The 24,081-nt window shown below is 36.4% G+C and overlaps 2 protein-coding genes across 2 annotated transcripts in view; both read left to right on the top strand.

The window, feature by feature from the left end:
• The window catches only part of LOC144451326 (arf-GAP with coiled-coil, ANK repeat and PH domain-containing protein 2-like), a gene marked incomplete at its 5' end in the record, with an annotated part of 103,380 nt that overhangs the window by 6,294 nt on the left and 73,005 nt on the right, over positions 1-24,081 (top strand). Inside the window, 5 exons of the mRNA XM_078142131.1 lie at positions 1,596-1,779; positions 7,400-7,444; positions 9,366-9,461; positions 13,571-13,645; positions 14,779-14,876. Of these exons, the coding sequence (XP_077998257.1) occupies positions 1,596-1,779; positions 7,400-7,444; positions 9,366-9,461; positions 13,571-13,645; positions 14,779-14,876 (498 nt within the window). The remainder of the gene's footprint in view (positions 1-1,595; positions 1,780-7,399; positions 7,445-9,365; positions 9,462-13,570; positions 13,646-14,778; positions 14,877-24,081) is intronic.
• LOC144451179 (uncharacterized) lies at positions 15,220-22,316 on the top strand. The gene is made up of 8 exons (XM_078141978.1): positions 15,220-15,436; positions 16,331-16,450; positions 16,977-17,098; positions 17,449-17,575; positions 18,031-18,122; positions 19,114-19,407; positions 20,629-20,797; positions 21,722-22,316. Exons 1-3 carry the CDS (start codon positions 15,273-15,275, stop codon positions 17,053-17,055), a joined length of 363 nt encoding a protein of 120 aa, XP_077998104.1. The 5' UTR covers positions 15,220-15,272; the 3' UTR covers positions 17,056-17,098; positions 17,449-17,575; positions 18,031-18,122; positions 19,114-19,407; positions 20,629-20,797; positions 21,722-22,316.

The following is a 24,081-nucleotide window of genomic DNA, read 5'->3' as shown; positions in this document are numbered from 1 at the left end:
CTCCATAGTGAAAGTACTGATAAAATCATTCTACTATTAGAACTCCATAGTGAAAGTACTGATGAAATCATTCTATTATTAGAACTCCATAGTGAAAGTACTGATGAAATCATTCTACTATTAGAACTCCATAGTGAAAGTACTGATGAAATCATTCTACTATTAGAACTCCATAGTGAAAGTACTGATGAAATCATTCTACTATTAGAACTCCATAGTGAAAGTACTGATGAAATCATTCTATTATTAGAACTCCATACTGAAAGTACTGATGAAATCATTCTATTTATTAGAACTCCATAGTGAAAGTACTGATGAAATCATTCTACTATTAGAACTCCATAGTGAAAGTACTGATGAAATCATTCTATTATTAGAACTCCATAGTGAAAGTACTGATGAAATCATTCTACTATTAGAACTCCATACTGAAAGTACTGATGAAATCATTCTACTATTAGAACTCCATACTGAAAGTACTGATGAAATCATTCTATTTATTAGAACTCCATACTGAAAGTACTGATGAAATCATTCTACTATTAGAACGCCATAGTGAAAGTACTGATGAAATCATTCTATTATTAGAACTCCATAGTGAAAGTACTGATGAAATCATTGTACTATTAGAACTCCATAGTGAAAGTACTGATGAAATCATTGTACTATTAGAACTCCATAGTGAAAGTACTGATGAAATCATTCTATTATTAGAACTCCATACTAAAGGTACTGATGAAATCATTCTACTATTAGAACTCCATAGTGAAAGTATTGATGAAATCATTGTACTATTAGAACTCCATACTAAAAGTACTGATGAAATCATTCTACTATTAGAACTCCATACTGAAAGTACTGATGAAATCATTCTACTATTAGAACTCCATACTGAAAGTACTGATGAAATCATTCTACTATTAGAACTCCATACTAAAAGTACTGATGAAATCATTCTACTATTAGAACTCCATACTGAAAGTATTGATGAAATCATTCTACTATTAGAACTCCATAGTGAAAGTACTGATGAAATCATTCTATTATTAGAACTCCATACTGAAAGTACTGATGAAATCATTCTACTATTAGAACTCCATACTAAAAGTACTGATGAAATCATTCTACTATTAGAACTCCATACTGAAAGTACTGATGAAATCATTCTACTATTAGAACTCCATACTAAAAGTACTGATGAAATCATTCTACTATTAGAACTCCATACTGAAAGTACTGATGAAATCATTCTATCAACAAAACGACGCCATACCAACAGTCTAAGAATGGTACATATTGCCTGGGTAACAAATATTGATTTGCATATTAATAAACATTTTTTTTTGGAATATAACAGATTTTACTATTGTGCTGCAATACCATAGATGATATTTTGAAATCATATGTACTATAGTATTGAATGATTTTATATCCCAAATATTAGATAAAAAACTATTAAGAGTAACGATATAAACATTGATGATCTATCACTGTCTCTCATACAGTTAAAAATATAATATAATGTTACTCAGGCTTACCCTTGACTACATACCGGTATTTAAATAATATGTTAATTTTATTTGTTATCTTTCCAGAGAAATAAGGAAAGTGAAAGAAACCAAACGAGTGTTTGATAAAATCAGTGATGATCTGGAGAATGCATTTGCCAAACATGCCCAGGTCAATAAGGCCAAACCAGGAGAGGCTGAAGACACGTACAATGTATTGACAGCTACCAGGTCTGCCTTTGCACATACAGCATTGGACTATGTATGCCAGGTATGTTATTAGGATATTGACAGCTATAAGGTCTGCCTTTGCACATACAGCATTGGACTATGTATGCCAGGTATGTTATTAGGATATTGGCAGCCACCAGGTCTGCCTTTGCACATACAGCATTGGACTATGTATGCCAGGTATGTTATTAGGATATTGACAGCTACCAGGTCTGCCTTTGCACATACAGCATTGGACTATGTATGACAGGTATGTTATTAGGATATTGACAGCTATAAGGTCTGCCTTTGCACATACAGCATTGGACTATGTATGCCAGGTATGTTATTAGGATATTGACAGCCACCAGGTCTGCCTTTGCACATACAGCATTGGACTATGTATGCCAGGTATGTTATTAGGATATTGACAGCCACCAGGTCTGCCTTTGCACATACAGCATTGGACTATGTATGCCAGGTATGTTATTAGGATATTGACAGCTACCAGGTCTGCCTTTGCACATACAGCATTGGACTATGTATGCCAGGTATGTTATTAGGATATTGACAGCTACCAGGTCTGCCTTTGCACATACAGCATTGGACTATGTATGCCAGGTATGTTATTAGTGTATTGACAGCTACCAGGTCTGCCTTTGCACATACAGCATTGGACTATGTATGCCAGGTATGTTATCAGGATATTGACAGCTACCAGGTCTGCCTTTGCACATACAGCATTGGACTATGTATGCCAGGTATGTTATTAGGATATTGACAGCTACCAGGTCTGCCTTTGCACATACAGCATTGGACTATGTATGCCAGGTATGTTATTAGGATATTGACAGCTACCAGGTCTGCCTTTGCACATACAGCATTGGACTATGTATGCCAGGTATGTTATTAGGATATTGACAGCTACCAGGTCTGCCTTTGCACATACAGCATTGGACTATGTATGCCAGGTATGTTATTAGGATATTGACAGCTACCAGGTCTGCCTTTGCACATACAGCATTGGACTATGTATGCCAGGTATGTTATTAGGATATTGACAGCTACAAGGTCTGCCTTTGCACATACAGCATTGGACTATGTATGCCAGGTATGTTATTAGGATATTGACAGCTACCAGGTCTGCCTTTGCACATACAGCATTGGACTATGTATGCCAGGTATGTTATTAAGATATTGACAGCTACCAGGTCTGCCTTTGCACATACAGCATTGGACTATGTATGCCAGGTATGTTATTAGGATATTGACAGCTACCAGGTCTGCCTTTGCACATACAGCATTGGACTATGTATGCCAGGTATGTTATTAGGATATTGACAGCTACCAGGTCTGCCTTTGCACATACAGCATTGGACTATGTATGCCAGGTATGTTATTAGGATATTGACAGCTACCAGGTCTGCCTTTGCACATACAGCATTGGACTATGTATGCCAGGTATGTTATTAGGATATTGACAGCTACCAGGTCTGCCTTTGCACATACAGCATTGGACTATGTATGCCAGGTATGTTATTAAGATATTGACAGCTACCAGGTCTGCCTTTGCACATACAGCATTGGACTATGTATGCCAGGTATGTTATTAGGATATTGACAGCTACCAGGTCTGCCTTTGCACATACAGCATTGGACTATGTATGCCAGGTATGTTATTAGGATATTGACAGCTACCAGGTCTGCCTTTGCACATACAGCATTGGACTATGTATGCCAGGTATGTTATTAGGATATTGACAGCTACCAGGTCTGCCTTTGCACATACAGCATTGGACTATGTATGCCAGGTATGTTATTAGTGTATTGACAGCTACCAGGTCTGCCTTTGCACATACAGCATTGGACTATGTATGCCAGGTATGTTATTAGGATATTGACAGCTACCAGGTCTGCCTTTGCACATACAGCATTGGACTATGTATGCCAGGTATGTTATTAGGATATTGACAGCTACCAGTGGCCAGTGTCTCAATTTTAATACTATAAATATAGTTCACTGAATAGTGATTCATTCATAATGTTCAGATATAGAGTCATGATTTTGAATAATGTCTCCTTGGCCTCATTGACAAATTGTTCTCTACCTGAATAGTCAATGTATAAGTAGTAGCAAGGTATGGAGTCAATGTATAAGTCGTAGTAAGGTATGGAGTCAATGTATAAGTCGTAGCAAGGTATGGAGTCACTCGGTACTTTCTGACAACTGATTATAAAGCTGGTTCTTATAGCACGGCTCACTTCATAAAATTAATACCTGTTCACCTCAAATTTGAAAGTATTTTAGTTAAAATCATCATCAGCTACCAGGTCAGTCTTTGCACATACAGCATTGGAGTACAGTCAAACCTGTGTATAGTGGTCAGCCAAGGGACTAACAAAATGTGGCCACTATAGAGAGGTGGCCTTTCTGTAGAGGGTTGGTTGTTTTTGTAATCAGGTGGCCAAAACATTTAGAAGTTAAGAGAAGTGGGGACACAAACTAAATACAACATAATATTAAGGGTTTAAAAACTAATTATTTAATCTCACATCAAAAATACATGTACATGTATTTACAATTCAATGACAACTCTGCTTTGCATACATTCTAGAAGTAATTTTGCAGTTTCTGTGAAAAATATCAATCATGAATAGTCTAGTCCAATTACAAATTTATGTAACACAGTTTTTCGTCTTTCAAATCTTTCTTTTACGATCACCTGGTGCGTTGCTTTCGAACTCCTCCAAAAATTCAGACTTGCGTTTCTTTATGATCAGTATCTGGGTACGCCCAACACCATACTTCTCAGCCAGTTTGCGTGAGCCCACAGAACAACCAGTCGCTTTGTACAGACTGATAATCTCGACCTTCTCATTCAAAGTCAACGTCTTCCGAACAGCCTTCGCCATGGTTTCGATGATAAACGGTAAATAATGCTGCGATACAATTTGTTACGACGTGATAGCTACGATGCAAAAGCATAGAATGGTACATGTATGAAGCTCTCGCTCCGAAACACAGTTGCCGCCATTGATGTTTTGTTTACGTTCACGCACAGAGTGACTGTGGTTCACGTGTTACGTGATGACGCACTTTGACCTACGACCTGTCAACTGTACTTTCATGTTTCTTTGTACGGTAAAGTTTCTGACTCCTTTCGGCACTGCAGCAAGTGTTAAACGGGTATCGTTGACATTACTGTGGGTCTATTGGCGGTATGGTCACCCTGTTTGATGTTACCGGGTGATGCCCACAGTGTGGCTGTAGTGAATAACATGAACCAACTACGTCATTGTCTTGTTTCCGTAGTGCAGTGCCTATTGTTAACCAAAGGAGGTGTGTGTTTTCACACCGATACGGCGATAAAATAAAACATCGGACAACCTCTGACGACATTCTATTTCAATTGAGAGTTTCAACTCAAAGATACCGACCGTTATACACGGTATAATTACCAAATTGGGCCGGTAATAGGTGGCCGCTGACCGCGTTAAAGAGGTGGCCGTTCTATCAAGTGTCATTAACATGTAAAATTGCATGGGACTGCCTCAAAGTGACCGCTTAGAGAAGGTGGCCGCTCTGTCAGGGTGACCGCTAAGACAGGTTTGACTGTATATAATAAATAAATAAATGAATAAGTAAGTAAATAAATAGTCTCGATATTTCTCATTCATGTGATGTCAGTCATCTTTGAGCCATGATTGTCAGTACCCTTCCTCACCTATGATACTACCCTAATGTCAGTACCCCTCCTCACCTATGATACTACCCTAATGTCAGTACCCCTCCTCACCTATGATACTACCCTAATGTCAGTACCCCTCCTCACCTATGATACTACCCTAATGTCAGTACCCCTCCTCACCTATGATACTACCCTAATGTCAGTACCCCTCCTCACCTATGATATTACCTTAATGTCAGTACCCTTCCTCACCTATGATACTACCCTAATGTCAGTACCCCTCCTCACCTATGATACTACCCTAATGTCAGTACCCCTCCTCACCTATGATACTACCCTAATGTCAGTACCCCTCCTCACCTATGATACTACCCTAATGTCAGTACCCCTCCTCACCTATGATACTACCCTAATGTCAGTACCCCTCCTCACCTATGATACTACCCTAATGTCAGTACCCCTCCTCACCTATGATACTACCCTAATGTCAGTACCCCTCCTCACCTATGATACTACCCTAATGTCAGTACCCCTCCTCACCTATGATACTACCCTAATGTCAGTACCCCTCCTCACCTATGATATTACCTTAATGTCAGTACCCTTCCTCACCTATGATACTACCCTAATGTCAGTACCCCTCCTCACCTATGATACTACCCTAATGTCAGTACCCCTCCTCACCTATGATACTACCCTAATGTCAGTACCCCTCCTCACCTATGATACTACCCTAATGTCAGTACCCCTCCTCACCTATGATACTACCCTAATGTCAGTACCCCTCCTCACCTATGATACTACCCTAATGTCAGTACCCCTCCTCACCTATGATATTACCCTAATGTCAGTACCCCTCCTCACCTATGATATTACCCTAATGTCAGTACCCCTCCTCACCTATGATATTACCTTAATGTCAGTACCCCTCCTCACCTATGATATTACCTTAATGTCAGTACCCCTCCTCACCTATGATATTACCCTAATGTCAGTACCCCTCCTCACCTATGATATTACCCTAATGTCAGTACCCCTCCTCACCTATGATATTACCTTAATGTCAGTACCCCTCCTCACCTATGATACTACCCTAATGTCAGTACCCCTCCTCACCTATGATATTACCTTAATGTCAGTACCCCTCCTCACCTATGATATTACCCTAATGTCAGTACCCTTCCTCACCTATGATATTACCCTAATGTCAGTACCCCTCCTCACCTATGATATTACCCTAATGTCAGTACCCCTCCTCACCTATGATACTGCCAACATGTCAGTACCCCTCCTCACCTATGATATTACCCAAATGTCAGTACCCCTCCTCACCTATGATATTACCCTAATGTCAGTACCCCTCCTCACCTATGATATTACCCTAATGTCAGTACCCCTCCTCACCTATGATATTACCCTAATGTCAGTACCCCTCCTCACCTATGATATTACCCTAATGTCAGTACCCCTCCTCACCTATGATATTACCCTAATGTCAGTACCCCTCCTCACCTATGATACTGCCAACATTGAGGGAATCAAATTCTCTATGATGTCATACCAGGAGATTATCTTTGCAAAGCCACTTGAAGATATTCATATCAGCAACATTGTGAAAAAATCTTTGAAATTGAGTAATGTTGAAAACATGCTAACCTCTTAATCAACACTTTTTTAGAGCTTCAATTTCTAATATTTAATTTTCTTGCTAAAATATATTTTATGTATTGTTAGACTTATAGATGACTATTCTGATAAAAAATATAATCCTTAGATAACTTTGTTAGTGTTTGACTTATTTTAAAATATATACTACAAGATACAAGAATGAGACAGTAGGCATGCCATGCATGGTTGATATTATACAAAAATGTAATAACATAAATTTACCTGATGTTTTTAAAAGGTATTCAGTCAATATTTTTGGCATAGCTGGTAGATTTTACCTACTTACTGCTTTTACCCTATTTTATATTGTTTGTTTCTTTTCAGATAAGTGTGGTTGACTCCAAGAAAAGATATGAAATACTAAACACAGTAAGTTTAATATTCACTTCTCTACATCATGACTTAAGTGCTGTATTTGTAAGTGGATAGTTTTGGTACACATGATGACTTGATGCTGTACATCACAAAGTATGATAACTCACCAATAGGTAAACTTCTGTGTGTAGTTCCACACATCACAAAGTATGGTAACTCACCAATAGGTAAACTTATGTGTGGAGTTCCACACATCACAAAGTATGTTAACTCACCAATAGGTAAACTTATGTGTGGAGTTCCACACATCACAAAGTATGGTAACTCACCAATAGGTAAACTTATGTGTGGAGTTCCACACATCACAAAGTATGGTAACTCACCAATAGGTAAAGTTATGTGTGGAGTTCCACACATCACAAAATATGGTAACTCACCAATAGGTAAACTTATGTGTGTAGTTCTACATATCACAAAGTATGGTAACTCACCAATAGGTAAACTTACATTTGTATGTGTGTAGTTCCACACATCACAAAGTATGGTAACTCACCAATAGGTAAACTTATGTGTGTAGTTCTACACATCACAAAGTATGGTAACTCACCAATAGGTAAACTTATGTGTGGAGTTCTACACATCACAAAGTATGGTAACTCACCAATAGGTAAACTTATGTGTGTAGTTCCACACATCACAAAGTATGGTAACTCACCAATAGGTAAACTTATGTGTGGAGTTCCACACATCACAAAGTATGGTAACTCACCAATAGGTAAACTTATGTGTGGAGTTCCACACATCACAAAGTATGGTAACTCACCAATAGGTAAACTTATGTGTGTAGTTCCACACATCACAAAGTATGGTAACTCACCAATAGGTAAACTTATGTGTGGAGTTCTACACATCACAAAGTATGGTAACTCACCAATAGGTAAACTTATGTGTGTAGTTCCACACATCACAAAGTATGGTAACTCACCAATAGGTAAACTTATGTGTGTAGTTCTACACATCACAAAGTATGGTAACTCACCAATAGGTAAACTTATGTGTGGAGTTCCACACATCACAAAGTATGGTAACTCACCAATAGGTAAACTTATGTGTGGAGTTCTACACATCACAAAGTATGGTAACTCACCAATAGGTAAACTTATGTGTAGTTCCACACATCACAAAGTATGGTAACTCACCAATAGGTAAACTTATGTGTGTAGTTCCACACATCACAAAGTATGGTAACTCACCAATAGGTAAACTTATGTGTGTAGTTCTAAACATCACAAAGTATGGTAACTCACCAATAGGTAAACTTCTCTCCCTTAAATACCCTTACAATGAATGATTTTTGCAGACTTCCTATTACATGTATTAATGGCAAAATGTAGTTCATGGGAGCTAAAGTATGATCTATGTTACTCATTCTACTAGATTTAAACTTTGACAACACGTCATGCTGTTTGAATTGCTAGCAGAACTCACCATAAACAAAACTTCTCATGGTCCTTACGTCTCTTCCTGCCATAGCAGACAGCAGAATTAGTGTGTAGGTTAACACATCACTTCTGCCTAAGGGCAGAGATGCTTTGATCGACTTCTTTTCCCATACCGCTAAGGGCAGATACGCTTTGATCGACGTCTTTTCCCATACCGATAATTGAAAGTGACTGAAACCAACACATTTTATCATGTTTAACATTCATATTTTTATTAAATATTGTGATATCCCAAGGTACCATTTCTCATTAAATATGCTATAAATAGGTGTAATCAGACAACAAACTGCAGGGTCCCAATATTTCTAAGTGTTTATACTCTTCATATTCCAAACATGAATTTGACAAAATTCTATGTCCCTATCATCTCTTGTTATTGCTATTTGACCAAATGAAAGAGATTCCTAATGTACATAACATCTAAGAATTGGAGCAGATATGATGATTGTATTATTATCATTTATTTCTGCCAGCTGTTGTCTTTCATGCAAGCCCAGTCTACATTCTATCACCAAGGTTATGATCTCCTGACAGACTCGGATCCATTCTTCAAACACCTTTCAACACAGGTAAGATTTCAATTGTAGTTGTCTGAAATAGACTTTTACTACCAATACATGTATGTCTCATAACAATTCAATATGACAACATGACCTGCACACAGTGTGTTACACATTACTATAGGACTGCATGGTGCACACTAAAATGAGTCAATCTCCTTGAGACCCTCGGCCTCCGGTATGAGGCAAAATGTTATAACAGGTACCAAGATTTGACAGGTAATGATAATGTATTTAAAAGCCCAAACAGGCACTCTCCAGAGAAAGCTGTTATGTTGGATTCTGTACATGCCTGTTTGTTATTTGTTGTTGACTTTTGTTTAAGTTTGCTAGCCTTCAAATGTTTATTTATTGGTATAATTACACCTGAAGTCACGAATGATTACATCCTCATTTACATATCATTTGCATACAGCTATGTAAGAATGTTTTTGGTATTACACTGCAGTGCAAATATCACTAGTATGCATGTGGAAGTCATCTCTTCAGAATCTCTTGATTGTTTTCAACCAGTATCAGAGAAGGAAATTCACGATTATCATCAGGGGTGCACCAGTAGTTTAGATCCATTGCCAACATCATTTGTCAAGCTGTGTCTTGATAAAATACTCATGATTATCACTTGGAGTATTAATTTGTCACTCGAATCTGGCTTTGTACCTCATTTATTGAAGTCTGCAGTTGTCACACCACTTATAAAGAAACCCACAATCGGATTCTTGTGCCACCCTCGTCCATGCTGTCATATCATCGAAGCTAGACTATTGTAATTCCTTACTATATATGGTCTGCCTGACGTTCACTTACAGCACTTACAACGTGCCCAAAATATGGCAGCTAGGATTATTACACGCACCAGGAAATTTGAACACATAACCCCTATACTATAACAACTTCATTGTCTTCCAGTATCTCATTGTATTATTTTCAAACTTCTGCTCATCACTTATAAAGCCCTAAATGGATTCTTTCCACAATATCTCAAGAACTTAATTACACCTCGTTCTTCATTACACACTCTTCGTTCATCGGATAAATGCCTTCTGCATACACCCAAATGGAATCTGGTTTCCTATGGTCGCCGCTCCTTCTCTTCAGCAGCTCCTGAACTTTGGAACTCTCTACCCCTGGACATTAAAACCTCTCCCAATGTAAACATTTTCAAAAGACACTTGAAAACTCACATATTTCAGAGAGCTTTTTCATCTCCTTTCTAACTCTAAGCGCCACTGAACATTGTTTTCTTTGGATATTTGTCACTATATAAATTTATTAGATAGATAGATAGATAGATAAATAGATGTGCATCAGTGCAAGTAATCACTGGTATATAATTATAATACCACTAGTAGTATGCACAGGGCATCAGTGCAAGTAATCACTGGTATATAATTATAATACCACTAGTATGCATGGTGCATCAGTGCAAGTAATCACTGGTATATATATAATAATACCACTAGTAGTATGCACAGGGCATCAGTGCAAGTAATCACTGGTATATAATTATAATACCACTAGTAGTATGCACAGAGCATCAGTGCAAGTAATCACTGGTATATATATAATAATACCACTAGTAGTATGCACAGGGCATCAGTGCAAGTAATCACTGGTATATAATTATAATACCACTAGTAGTATGCACAGAGCATCAGTGCAAGTAATCACTGGTATATATATAATAATACCACTAGTAGTATGCATGGTGCATCAGTGCAAGTAATCACTGGTATATAATTATAATACCACTAGTAGTATACACAGGGCATCAGTGCAAGTAATCACTGGTATATAATTATAATACCACTAGTAGTATGCACAGGGCATCAGTGCAAGTAATCACTGGTATATATATAATAATACCACTAGTAGTATGCACAGTGCAAGTAATCACTGGTATATAATTATAATACCACTAGCAGTATGCACAGAGCATCAATGCAAGTAATCACTGGTATATAATTATAATACCACTAGCAGTATGCACAGGGCATCAGTGCAAGTAATCACTGGTATGTAATTATAATACCACTAGTAGTATGCACATGGCATCAGTGCAAGTAATCACTGGTATATAATTATAATACCACTAGTAGTATACACAGAGCATCAGTGCAAGTAATCACTGGTATATATATAATAATACCACTAGTAGTATGCACAGGGCATCAGTGCAAGTAATCACTGGTATATATATAATAATACCACTAGTAGTATGCACAGTGCAAGTAATCACTGGTATATATATAATAATACCACTAGTAGTATGCACAGAGCATCAGTGCAAGTAATCACTGGTATATATATAATAATACCACTAGTAGTATGCACAGTGCAAGTAATCACTGGTATATATATAATAATACCACTAGTAGTATGCACAGGGCATCAGTGCAAGTAATCACTGGTATATATATAATAATACCACTAGTAGTATGCACAGTGCATCAGTGCAAGTAATCACTGGTATATATATAATAATACCACTAGTAGTATGCACAGTGCATCAGTGCAAGTAATCACTGGTATATATATAATAATACCACTAGTAGTATGCACAGTGCATCAGTGCAAGTAATCACTGGTATATATATATATAATACCACTAGTATACACAGGGCATCAGTGCAAGTAATCACTGGTATATAATTATAATACCACTAGTAGTATGCACAGAGCATCAGTGCAAGTAATCACTGGTATATAATTATAATACCACTAGTAGTATACACAGGGCATCAGTGCAAGTAATCACTGGTATATATATATAATAATACCACTAGTAGTATGCACAGTGCATCAGTGCAAGTAATCACTGGTATATATATAATAATACCACTAGTATGCATGGTGCATCAGTGTAAGTAATCACTGGTATATAATTATAATACCACTAGTAGTATGCACAGAGCATCAGTGCAAGTAATCACTGGTATATATATATATATAATACCACTAGTAGTATACACAGGGCATCAGTGCAAGTAATCACTGGTATATAATTATAATACCACTAGTAGTATACACAGGGCATCAGTGCAAGTAATCACTGGTATATAATTATAATACCACTAGTAGTATGCATGGTGCATCAGTGCAAGTAATCACTGGTATATAATTATAATACCACTAGTAGTATGCACAGGGCATCAGTGCAAGTAATCACTGGTATATATATAATAATACCACTAGTAGTATGCACAGGGCATCAGTGCAAGTAATCACTGGTATATATATAATAATACCACTAGTAGTATGCACAGTGCAAGTAATCACTGGTATATAATTATAATACCACTAGCAGTATGCACAGAGCATCAATGCAAGTAATCACTGGTATATAATTATAATACCACTAGTAGTATACACAGGGCATCAGTGCAAGTAATCACTGGTATATATATAATAATACCACTAGTATGCATGGTGCATCAGTGTAAGTAATCACTGGTATATAATTATAATACCACTAGTAGTATGCATGGTGCATCAGTGTAAGTAATCACTGGTATTATAATAATACCACTAGTAGTATGCATGGTGCATCAGTGTAAGTAATCACTGGTATTATAATAATACCACTAGTAGTATGCATGGTGCATCAGTGTAAGTAATCACTGGTATTATAATAATACCACTAGTAGTATGCATGGTGCATCAGTGTAAGTAATCACTGGTATATAATTATAATACCACTAGTAGTATGCATGGTGCATCAGTGTAAGTAATCACTGGTATTATAATAATACCACTAGTAGTATGCATGGTGCATCAGTGTAAGTAATCACTGGTATTATAATAATACCACTAGTAGTATGCATGGTGCATCAGTGTAAGTAATCACTGGTATTATAATAATACCACTAGTAGTATGCATGGTGCATCAGTGTAAGTAATCACTGGTATTATAATAATACCACTAGTAGTATGCATGGTGCATCAGTGTAAGTAATCACACTGGTATTATAATAATACCACTAGTAGTATGCATGGTGCATCAGTGTAAGTAATCACTGGTATTATAATAATACCACTAGTAGTATGCATGGTGCATCAGTGTAAGTAATCACTGGTATATATAATAATTAAGAGAAGATATATTACTTATTTTACAGTTAACAGAATTACAACTGGCAGCTGACGCAGATAAGAAGGAGATGGACAAAAGACATAATTTAGTCAATGATCTTGTGAGTAAATAACCATAGTTAAATATCTTGTGAGTAAGTAACTGATAGTTATAAGTACACGTCAGAGGACATTTTGCATCTCTGACAAAATGACTGATGGGTTAACCAAAACTGTCCAAGTAAAAACAGTATATGGCAGAGGTCATCCATTTTACCCATCTATAGTTCTGTTATTAACCCTGGTGCACATACACATTGTCCTGTCAATGAACAAATTCTATATGGAAACATGCTTTCTGGACAAGTCATTTTGCAGTGAAGTGTGGTTATAGAGTAGGTCTTTGGATGGATAGGTACAGAACTAGAGGTGCTGTGTTCGAGACCCACCAAGGTAATGGCGACTGAACTGATACGGTTCAGTAGTGCTATAGGCAGCAAAGTGTGTGTGTGTGTGTGTGTGTGTGTGTGTGTGTGTGTGTGTGTGTGTGTGTGTGCGTGTGTGCGTGTGCGTGTGCGTGTGCGTGTGCGTGTGCGTGTGTGTGTGGATGTGTGTAAACACCTTAAAGTAAAAAACCGCTGAACTGATTACCCTGATATTTGGTGGGTGGACGTGTATTACTGTGGGTGTCTAGTTGGGTAATATTTCAAATCAAAATGATCTTACCAGCAGTGTGATTTGGGTAAAAAAATTTAAACTCAAAAACTGTTGGGCAGATTGGTTTGGAATTTGGTTGGAACATTCTTAGGTGTATTCAAAGTAAGAATTGTTGATGATATGATGATCCCTCTGATGATATGGAAATTAGGTCTAAAAATGTGTCTTTTTGGTCAAAAATCTTTCATTCCGAAACTACTGAGCAGATTTGGTGAAATGTACAAAAGTTACTACATTATTGGTAACTCTTCATCTAACAGTGTTAAGGGTATTGGTTGTAGAGGTGTGAAACTCTTCTTTGTTTTAAGATATTTTAATTGTAACAGTTACTGTAAGTTAAAATTGTGTCTCAAGTTTAGAATTTTCTCCATAAATCCCTTACTGCCACTGTACAACAGTTTTCCAGCAACTTTGCAATGTTTTGTATCTTTTTGGTGAAAGTGTATTTTATAGATGGTCTCAGAATTTATTGAAGATATAACAAACTACTGGGTGATTGAGAATAATGTTATAATTCATTTTCTGTTTATCTCAATAGGAAACAATGGTAAACCATGTGCCCTCTGACACATCATCACAAGATATGGAAGGTTATCTATTTAAAAGGGCATCAAATGCATTTAAAACTTGGAACAGGTTTGTGGTGCATCAATTGCTGTCAGTCATGACTAACAATTACAACCATTACAGGGCTTATATAGAAACACCTTTAAAGGGACATGGTCTGCAACTTTTGCGTATTTCTTTGCATTTTTGTTTCCTTTTTAAAGGTTACTCATATTATACCACTTACTATAACTTGTCTAAACAGCGGTTAGTCACTGGCAAACCTGTACGCAATAAACTGCTGTGATACGATATCTGATTAAATGGTACGTTTTTTTAATCGACCCCTGACCCCGTTCAAACCAGTAACGTCGATGTTCAAACGCGAGAATTTGACCCGGTCACCTAACGGTTTTGGTTTGAACGCAAATATGCGCATGCGCACTCACTACGACCTCTTCAACATGGCAGACACCAACAGTACAGATGCAAGGTCGTCCAACTCTTACGGATTCAGCCAGGAAACGAAGGAAAACAAAATCGTCCATCGGCAAAATAAATATATTTGGACAGATCGACCGCTGGAAAGCACTGAAAGAGGCAAATTCGCTACAATTTCACTGGAAAGTCTCGGAGTTTCTTTTAGACTGGTAAGTATATAGAGCTGTAACTAGTGCAAGTACATACGCATTTCCTGTCTGTGAATGAACAGCTGGGTTGTGTTTACATTCGTGTATTGATGCATTTGTTGAAATTTAGCGAGTATATCACTCACATGCAAGGGTATTTTAGAATTGAAATCTTTAACGCAGATACAGTGAATAGTTGTTTGTTTGTGACACCACATTTACGTTTATGACATTGGCGAAAAAGCATGAATATTTGTTTGTTTGTGACACCACATTTATGTTTATGACATTGGCGAAAGCATGGCGCTATAACGCTCGTATACTTTTAGTAGTAGTTATGGTACGACTAAAATACACACAGCTGCAAACCTGTGATGTTTTGTCTTTGTAAAATGATGACCCGTTGTTTATGTAACTACTAATTGTGGTAAAATTGGTGACAGGCTGTCCAAACCACAATGGACAATACTGCATTCTCACAGTTGTATGTACGGTAGAGTTGATGTTCTATCTTGCTAGTATAGCTTGTAAGAATGATAAAGACAACAACCACCATTGTAGTGTACTATTCTTATTTTGATCATAGTACAATACTATAGCATACATTGATGTTTTATATGAACAATAACTTTGAGTTTTAGAAATACAAAAAATGTAGTATTAGTGCACCAATATTTTGCTATCACTACAGTTTTTAATACTCCAAAACTCAAATTCTGGAAGAAGGTAATTTTGGTGTGTTTACTTGACACCACTCTAGAGCTACACGTAAATGTTAGTTTTGAAAATTACAAGTCTAACGTTGGTATATGTGCTTATTTTCCTTCCCTAAACATTTCAATATTTTCTGTTTTTTGGGGTTTTGTTTTTCTAAATGTCTAATGTATTATTGTGATTGTTTCCAATTTTACATAGGTACTATGATCATCAACCCAGTAAAGGCAGAGTACTTGCTGAGGGAAAAGATACATCACAGCCAGTAGCCAGTACTTCCCAAGCTACTACAGGAAGAGTTGGCCAATTTCAACAGATCAAGTATGTATAGAGAATATGAATCATAATTTTGATTTTAAATTATTACACAAACTATTCTGCCATTTATTATCTAACCATTATTCTATGCATAAAACTGAAAGTTACAACCATGTAGTTTAATAAAACCATGCACAGTTTTTAATAACTGTATGAACAGTATGTTTATTGTATTCAGAAGCAACCATAATATATTGTAAAGTGAGGAAAACATTTCTTTACATGTAATTTAATGTTTTATTTTTATCAATCACATTTTATAAATATTGCTGACTCATATCTTACTAACTTTTTGTATTTACACAAAGCTATGGCACTCAGAACATTAGAGTAAATACAATGTAATATTGAATTTGTTTGTACATTTTTGCAAATCATGTACAGTTTCTTTCAAACCATATTGATATCTTTTTATCATTGTTAATGTGTACATTATACTCTACATTTAAAAAAAATAGACATATTTCATTTTTGAATTGGCTACCAACAATATTACTATTATAGTGTGTGCATTTTGTGCTCATTGTAGAAGTGGACGCACAGTGCCTCAAACATCAACACAACAACTGGTCACTGAGGTGAAGGTGTGCAGATGTTGGGTCAAATGAGTGGTCCAGATGTGTCTAAATTTTTATCAATGGAATCTGATAGGTAAGATTTCTAGTTATACATAACATATGACATACAAATGTACAATGTATTGTTGTCAAATATTTCTGTTGCTTTCCCATGTTATCAATAACAGACCACTTTGTCCAAAATATCACTGGCATGAACAGTTATCAGACTTAATATTCTTAGTAATTTACTAGCCATGTTGTGGGTTTGCATTTCGCAAGGAGGCAGTTTAGACGTGTATGTGGGCATTAAAAAAATTCTGGCTGTTACATGTATTCGTAATATGACTATTTGGATCAAGTCATACATGTAGCTGTGAACACGACTACAGGTTGACCAATGTTTGTTGCATCATTGAACATTTGGTTTTCTTTCCTTCACAGGGGTTCTATCATGTCAGGAATTAATGTGTTATATCAGAAATCACCTGCAGTAGTACAGTTGTGAATCCTCCATCAAGAATGTACACCTGACTGCAACTTCCTCCCAGTCACAGGCACAAAGTGAAAGGTACATAATTTATGATGATCAATTGCATTTCATATCGTACATATGTGGAAATACATGTACATTGTAGATACTGGTAAAATACATACAAATGGTAATGATTATTTTAACATTCATAGCGAACATGAACATTTTTTGGTCATACAACATGGATGTGCTTCTTTGTGTTTTTACCCTGTTCCTCATGTCTCACAAATTCTGTATTTTACCTACAGCACCTGTCGAACACAAAGTGCAAGTGCAAGATTATGTCAGAATCATTCATTGATCCATTTGAGGAAGTACTCACATGATTGCTTACCACATGGTGTACAAGCTTGCGTTACATCAGATTCATTGCAGATTACATGGTTATACTTGCCAAATAGTTTGTTGTGTCTAGTTGTACATACAAAGAACTGGTACTAGGAATGTGTCATTATGTTACATATCTGTTTTATTTCATTTATCACTAACAGGTTTCTTTGAAACATGCTGAGAGTAATGACTTAGAAGAGTCCGGTGAAGAAGATTCAGACTAGTATGAACCAAGCTTCAATATAACTATGCTGTGAGTATATGTACATTGTATGAAATTTATTTTGATATTGACAGTGTACATGTACATACAGTGATGTGGTGGAGTAGAGTGAATGTATTTGTTACTGCGTATCAATTGATTGATTATTATTTGGTTGAATGATCAATCTTTGTGGTGCAATATGACTTATTTTATGTTGGATATTGATCAATTCACTCATTGAGTTTTGTGGCGATATAAAACTCACTACAATTCTGCCAATACGTTTTCGGAGACAAATGTTGACACGTAGGAGATTTTGAGGTAGTCTACAAAGATATCATGATGAGACGACGCATCGATTAGCTGAACAATCTAGACTGCATCATTATTTTCGACATGTTTTGATGCGTTTTAAGAGTCACAGTTCAAGATCAGACGCCTTCTTACTATCCATGATTGCTTGTGTTACTTCTGATGACCAGTTCACTCCTTGTTGCGGCCATGTTTGCGAATGACTATCTTAAATTCTTAGTCGCTAGGCTCATGGGTCACTTTGACAATGGTAACATGGTCAACATATACTGTAGGTGAGGGTGTCATCTGAGACAAGGTATGCTTTCACACTGCCTTTAGCACCTTCTTCAACTGTTTGTCTAGTGTAATAAAGCAAACTGTTATTGTGAGTGATCTCTCGCCAATTATGAAATTAATGGTGTTTTAATTTAGATCAGAGGAGAAGAATGGATATGGCATCTTTATTTAGTCAATAAAGAGAGAATTACATACAACTGAAAGAGAGAAAAGTAGATAGGAAAAGAGAACTAAATGAGTGACTTGATCAATATCACACACAAAATAATTTTTATTGCACCACAAAAATTGATCATTCAATCAATCAATCATTCAACCAAATAATAAATCAATCAATAAAACGATCGATCAGTTGATCTATGGATCAAACAATTACATGTTCGCTGCCCCTGTGGTTAGTGTTAGAGGGTGATTCACAAGATAAATAATAATTGTCAATATTTTGTAGGGATGATGGACATATAGAGCCAGATGATGAAGATGCTGATGTTGATATTGACAGTAAGTGACAATAAAGATGAAAGTCTTGACAATACTAATAACACAAGTCAAGTTCAAGGAATTCAACATGTTCAAAGTGATGAGGACAAAGATTCTTTGCTCAGTGATACTATGTGCCTTGTGTATCTGAAGCAGTTACTCAGCTCAAGCCAGAGTTTCCTTGGTGTGCACAGTAGCTGACTGCAATGGTGAAATCAATATTTCTAATGAATTCGTTGGTTCTGCCTTATACTTGAAGTGGGTGAGTATATTGGAGGAATGACAACCATGTAATATTCATGGTGATCTATATTTCAATCACCGATATGATATTGACTTGGGTTTTGATACTACACCATCCTAATATACTGGAGTGCTTTAAGAAATTGAAAGGTATGAATGAAACCTATCACATTCTCAATATGTGTATAGGACAGATACCAATGATCAAAGTGTACATACTTTTGGCATTTTACCAATCTTTGTTAAAACCATGGAAATGAATGTATTTTTGAAAAAGATCACAAGTGGTTTTGTTTCAGTTTTGAAAGCAGCATTCCTATTGAGCTACATCAGGCACTGTACTCTATTCAGTAGTCAAATCACCCTACTAGTACTAACGTTGATATAGTCCTTGTGTTTATGCTGTGATCGCATGCTTGACTTCATCCCTACTGACGTAGATATAATCATGTGTTTAGGTTGTGATCACATGCTTGAATTCATCCCAAAATTGTAAAAAATATTGTGTTTAGCATTACTGTAACACGCTTGATTGGAAAGTATTGAATAATCATGTGTTCTAGCTATCATTACTAGTTAAACCTTTGATGCTATTTTCAAGTTATTGACCGTGTCAATTTTAGACCATTACTGCATGCTCCATAACCAAACAAAGAAATAAAATTAAATTGTATGTTTTCTGTGTACCATGTACCAATAAGTACAGCTAAAATGATGTAGGCTTGGTGTTTCACTCATGTGAAATAACTGTTAAATGCACACCCTCAGACAGCTTGTAATGTAAAAGAAATAATTACATAGGTGCTGTGCAGTGTGATGTAGAAGTAGTCAAGTTGAAATGTAGATTATCAGTTAGAAAATAAACAACTGCAGCCATTAAAAACCATCAAGTCCATGTGTAATGTTTTCACTAGAAGCCTGCTTTTACTACACTGTGAAAGAATAGCAATACTAAGGATCCTACTGTGTTGTTGTCTCTGTTATTGTTAGTGTAGAGTTTAACTATGTCTAGTTCTGTGTCAAAAACATAATTTTCCATGAGTGAATCACCAAGCCTATGTTATTTTAGCTGTAAATCAATGTGATATAACAAAGCCAATAAAGGTTGTTGTGTTGTGTTTCTTATTCTCACAGAAATGTCAAGCTGAACATGTTGAGTATGCATGGTGCTCACAGCCAATTTTGAATAGACACTTCCATAGTGGAGACCTTATATACTGTTCTGTGTATTTGTTTTCAGGACAACTTCAGACCTGGAATTCACCAACATACATTGAATGATTGATGTATGCATCTAAGCACTCAGCAAATACACCACCCGTTTACAGGGCAAGAAACTTGCTTGCAGCTCTAGATCACAATGTACATGTTGACAGAGATTTACTGAGGACAAGGGAAGGAGTGATTCGGTAACAATAAATAGTTCTCTTTTAATATAAACATATATACATGTATCAGAAATATACTTAGTACATATTAGGTAAATCATGTCAAAGGAAGAACATTGGATGAAGTCTAAACTGGTACAATATTTCAATACAAAAATTATCCAGTCTAGTTAACCACTAAGACAGAAATATAGAGTCTCATCAATGTCAAAAAGTGTATTCAAAATGATACACACACACACACACACACACACACACACTACTATAATGAACATAGATTACAACACTATTTGACTAAGCAGCATATCACAAGCTGTGCTGAACTACCCACTTGTGATGAGTTTTTCTGTTGAAATGTACAAGTCTATCATGTAATCACTATAATAAAAAAATGTCAATCACGTAAATTTGGCTACACTCAAACATGGCTTTCTACTTGACACAACACCAAGTATGCACAGAGTTAACATTTTTCTAAGTGAAGCTGTTAGTTTTGTGTGTGTGTGTGTGTGTGTGTGTGTGTGTGATATGTGTAGTAGAATAACTAAGGCAATAATCAAATCTGTTATAATAATCACCAGGGAGGGAAAGATTTGTAGATATGTTTTGAACAGCTGGTGAAAGGCAAACTCGGAAGGCTGAGAGATTAGTGTTGAATGATACACCAAATTATAGTAGCATGCCTGCAGCACTGAGTCTGCAACTTTAGTAACTCCTATCTACTGTCCTGCTAGTAATACATTATATGACAAGCATACAGGTATGTATTTTTGTAATGTTATTTGTTTAGGTGTGGCTAATAGAATAAACTGCAAATAGCACAAGCAGGATAGTAGACACTAGCAAAATTGTAAATCAAGTGCCATACACAGGCTAAAACTGCATTAACATGAATGCTTATTGTAACAACAAATTTTGTCTCTTTTCCTGTATTATGAATTTTAGCCACCACAGAGTATTCCAAAAAAAAAAGAGTTGTAGATGGGCTATCACACCTCTCAAAGTGGAGAAAACATACCCACATTTGCTTGCCTTGAAGAAACTAATAGTGGACACAAGACTACTTGACTGACAAGGAATGAAGCAAAGGAAGGAACTGGAAGCCAGTAACCCTAGATGACTGTCAAGAAATCTTGCTCCCATATCTCCACCCCCAACAGCATCATTGGTAGAAATGCAAGTGTCGAGGCGACCTTGATTCACTATGCATTCACTGAAGTCTGGATTGTCTAAATCCAGTGTATGTTAAGAATGGGTCAGGGTATCTGTCCCTTATCACCCAGACACAACAGCTTGGAACAACAACATGGTTGCCAACCCCTAGTCTACCATGTTGCCAAAGAACAAAATTTGTGTAAGCAGCATGCTGTTGGCATCATTGTTATCTTCAACATCATCTACTGCAAAAATTCTTGTCGCCATCTTCTGGCTATTGCTAGAACAGCCTCATTTGGTACAAGAAAATTAAAGTCCTGTAAAGGAAAAATAGGTCTTTTTTTAGTTTATATGGAGGACAATGTCTAAAATCATGAGTTGTATGGTATGAAATAGGACATTTTGAAAGGAAGAATAGTGCAGTTCTTTTGATTTTCAACTTTATAGCAATAAGTGAATCCATCCATAATGCTGCATATACTTCATGTACATGTACATGTTTATTTGTTACATTTAATACATTTATGCAAACTTTGGTTTGTGTAATCTTCATAAACCATTCAATTGATCCAGTTTGATTTGTTTAGATGTGTTATTTTGGTTGAATCACAGTTCCAATGTTATCATCTGCTGTCATTTGTGATGTAACCAGAGACTACTATTCATTTGTCATTACAGTTACTTTTAAATGACAGGAGTTCATGAAGGTACTTCTAATTTAGCATGATTGTGAAAAGGTGCATGGCTGTCATGCAGCATTCAAAGGGACACGGCCACTCACAGTATGATAATAATTTTTAGGAAGTGAGGCCCAAATTTTTTCTGATGTCTTGTCAGTATTTTCTAGGGTGTACTGCAATGGGCCATACCATGTATCATCACGATATGATTACCAACAGGTTGTGACATCACGGGACATACTAAGGGAGCCATCAGTATTTACAGGTAGGGTAGGGCCAAAGGAATCAGGGGGTGGGTCACATTTTACAAACCTGTTCTTGGGGGTCATATTTTGGATAGTAATGTTTAGGGGAGGGTCACATTTTACAATATGTAGTTTTGTGACCAAATTTAAGATTCAATGATTGTCAATTTGTTTTGTGTGTTTTGAGATGTAAAAGTGAGATGAACACTCATCATTTACTTTTACGAGTCTTTTACATGCCAAAGTACAAATACATATAATGTAAGAAAATTGTCTATAAAATGATGCATTTTATTGATTGTACCATCTCACCTTATCACTCACAATGCAAAAAGCACTGGCAACTATGACAGTGTTGTTACATATGGTAACTTTGTGATCACCAATATTAGTGCTCTCAGAACTGATACCACAAAATTAGTGTTGAATCAAAGCTTTTGTATCGCTTGATCTTTCGTATGAGTGCTTGAGCATGACAATATGATAGTTCAAAAGAAAACAACAAGGATCATGGGACGAGTTGATATCTGTCCGAAAACAGAGTCTGTCCAAAAACTGCAACAGTGAGTGTATACATATAATGGGAAGATTGATTAACATTCAGTTTATGGAATTGTCATGGGGAGGGTCATGTTTTACAAAATGGGACAAAGGGGAGGGTCACTTTTTACAAATGGGGGGAGGAGGGTCATGTTTTACTTAACAGATCATGTGTGATTTCCTCTGGCCCTTCACCCTGTCAATACTGAAGGCTCCCTAATTTGGGAAGCTTGTATGTACAGATCCTTAATAAGCTGTACCACTCCAACTTGTTTCACATTTCTTTGGGACAGGTACAAACAGCCCATAGTAGTACAGTGCTAACAAGATGTCGGTGAAAATGTGGGATTTGCTTCTAAGAAATATTGTTAATGTATGTAGAAATTTCCATTAGATACTAATGAATCCAGAGTTCATGAACATCTATGCTCAAATGTAGCATAGTCTTCATAAATTGTGAATGTGTGTTTGTCTCTCTTGATATCAGAATAGTTGTTTCCTGTACATTGTATGCATGGTTCCTAATCTAATTCAAGGCCTTGATAACTTATGACTTACAGTAAAAAACTTGGATATCACATTGAGAATGTACATTTACTTTCGTTTCAATTTTATTGTCACTAGAGGTCCAGTGGAGGTCATAATACAAATATTGAAATAGTGCTTGTAGCTGATTAACAACCTG

The sequence above is a fragment of the Glandiceps talaboti genome, chromosome 21 (assembly GCF_964340395.1).
Source record: "Glandiceps talaboti chromosome 21, keGlaTala1.1, whole genome shotgun sequence".
Taxonomy (NCBI): Eukaryota; Metazoa; Hemichordata; class Enteropneusta; family Spengelidae; genus Glandiceps; species Glandiceps talaboti.
Note: the sequence above shows the minus strand (reverse complement) of the source record. Positions and strands in the feature narration are given on the sequence as shown.

Coding starts and splice junctions, on each gene's coding strand:
- LOC144451179 (XM_078141978.1), top strand. CDS start 15,273: ATGCAAGGTCGTCCAACTCTTACGGATTCAGCCAGGAAACGAAGGAAA. Junction 15,437..16,330: donor TCGGAGTTTCTTTTAGACTG/GTAAGTATATAG, acceptor AATTTTACATAG/GTACTATGATCATCAACCCA. Junction 16,451..16,976: donor GGCCAATTTCAACAGATCAA/GTATGTATAGAG, acceptor TGCTCATTGTAG/AAGTGGACGCACAGTGCCTC.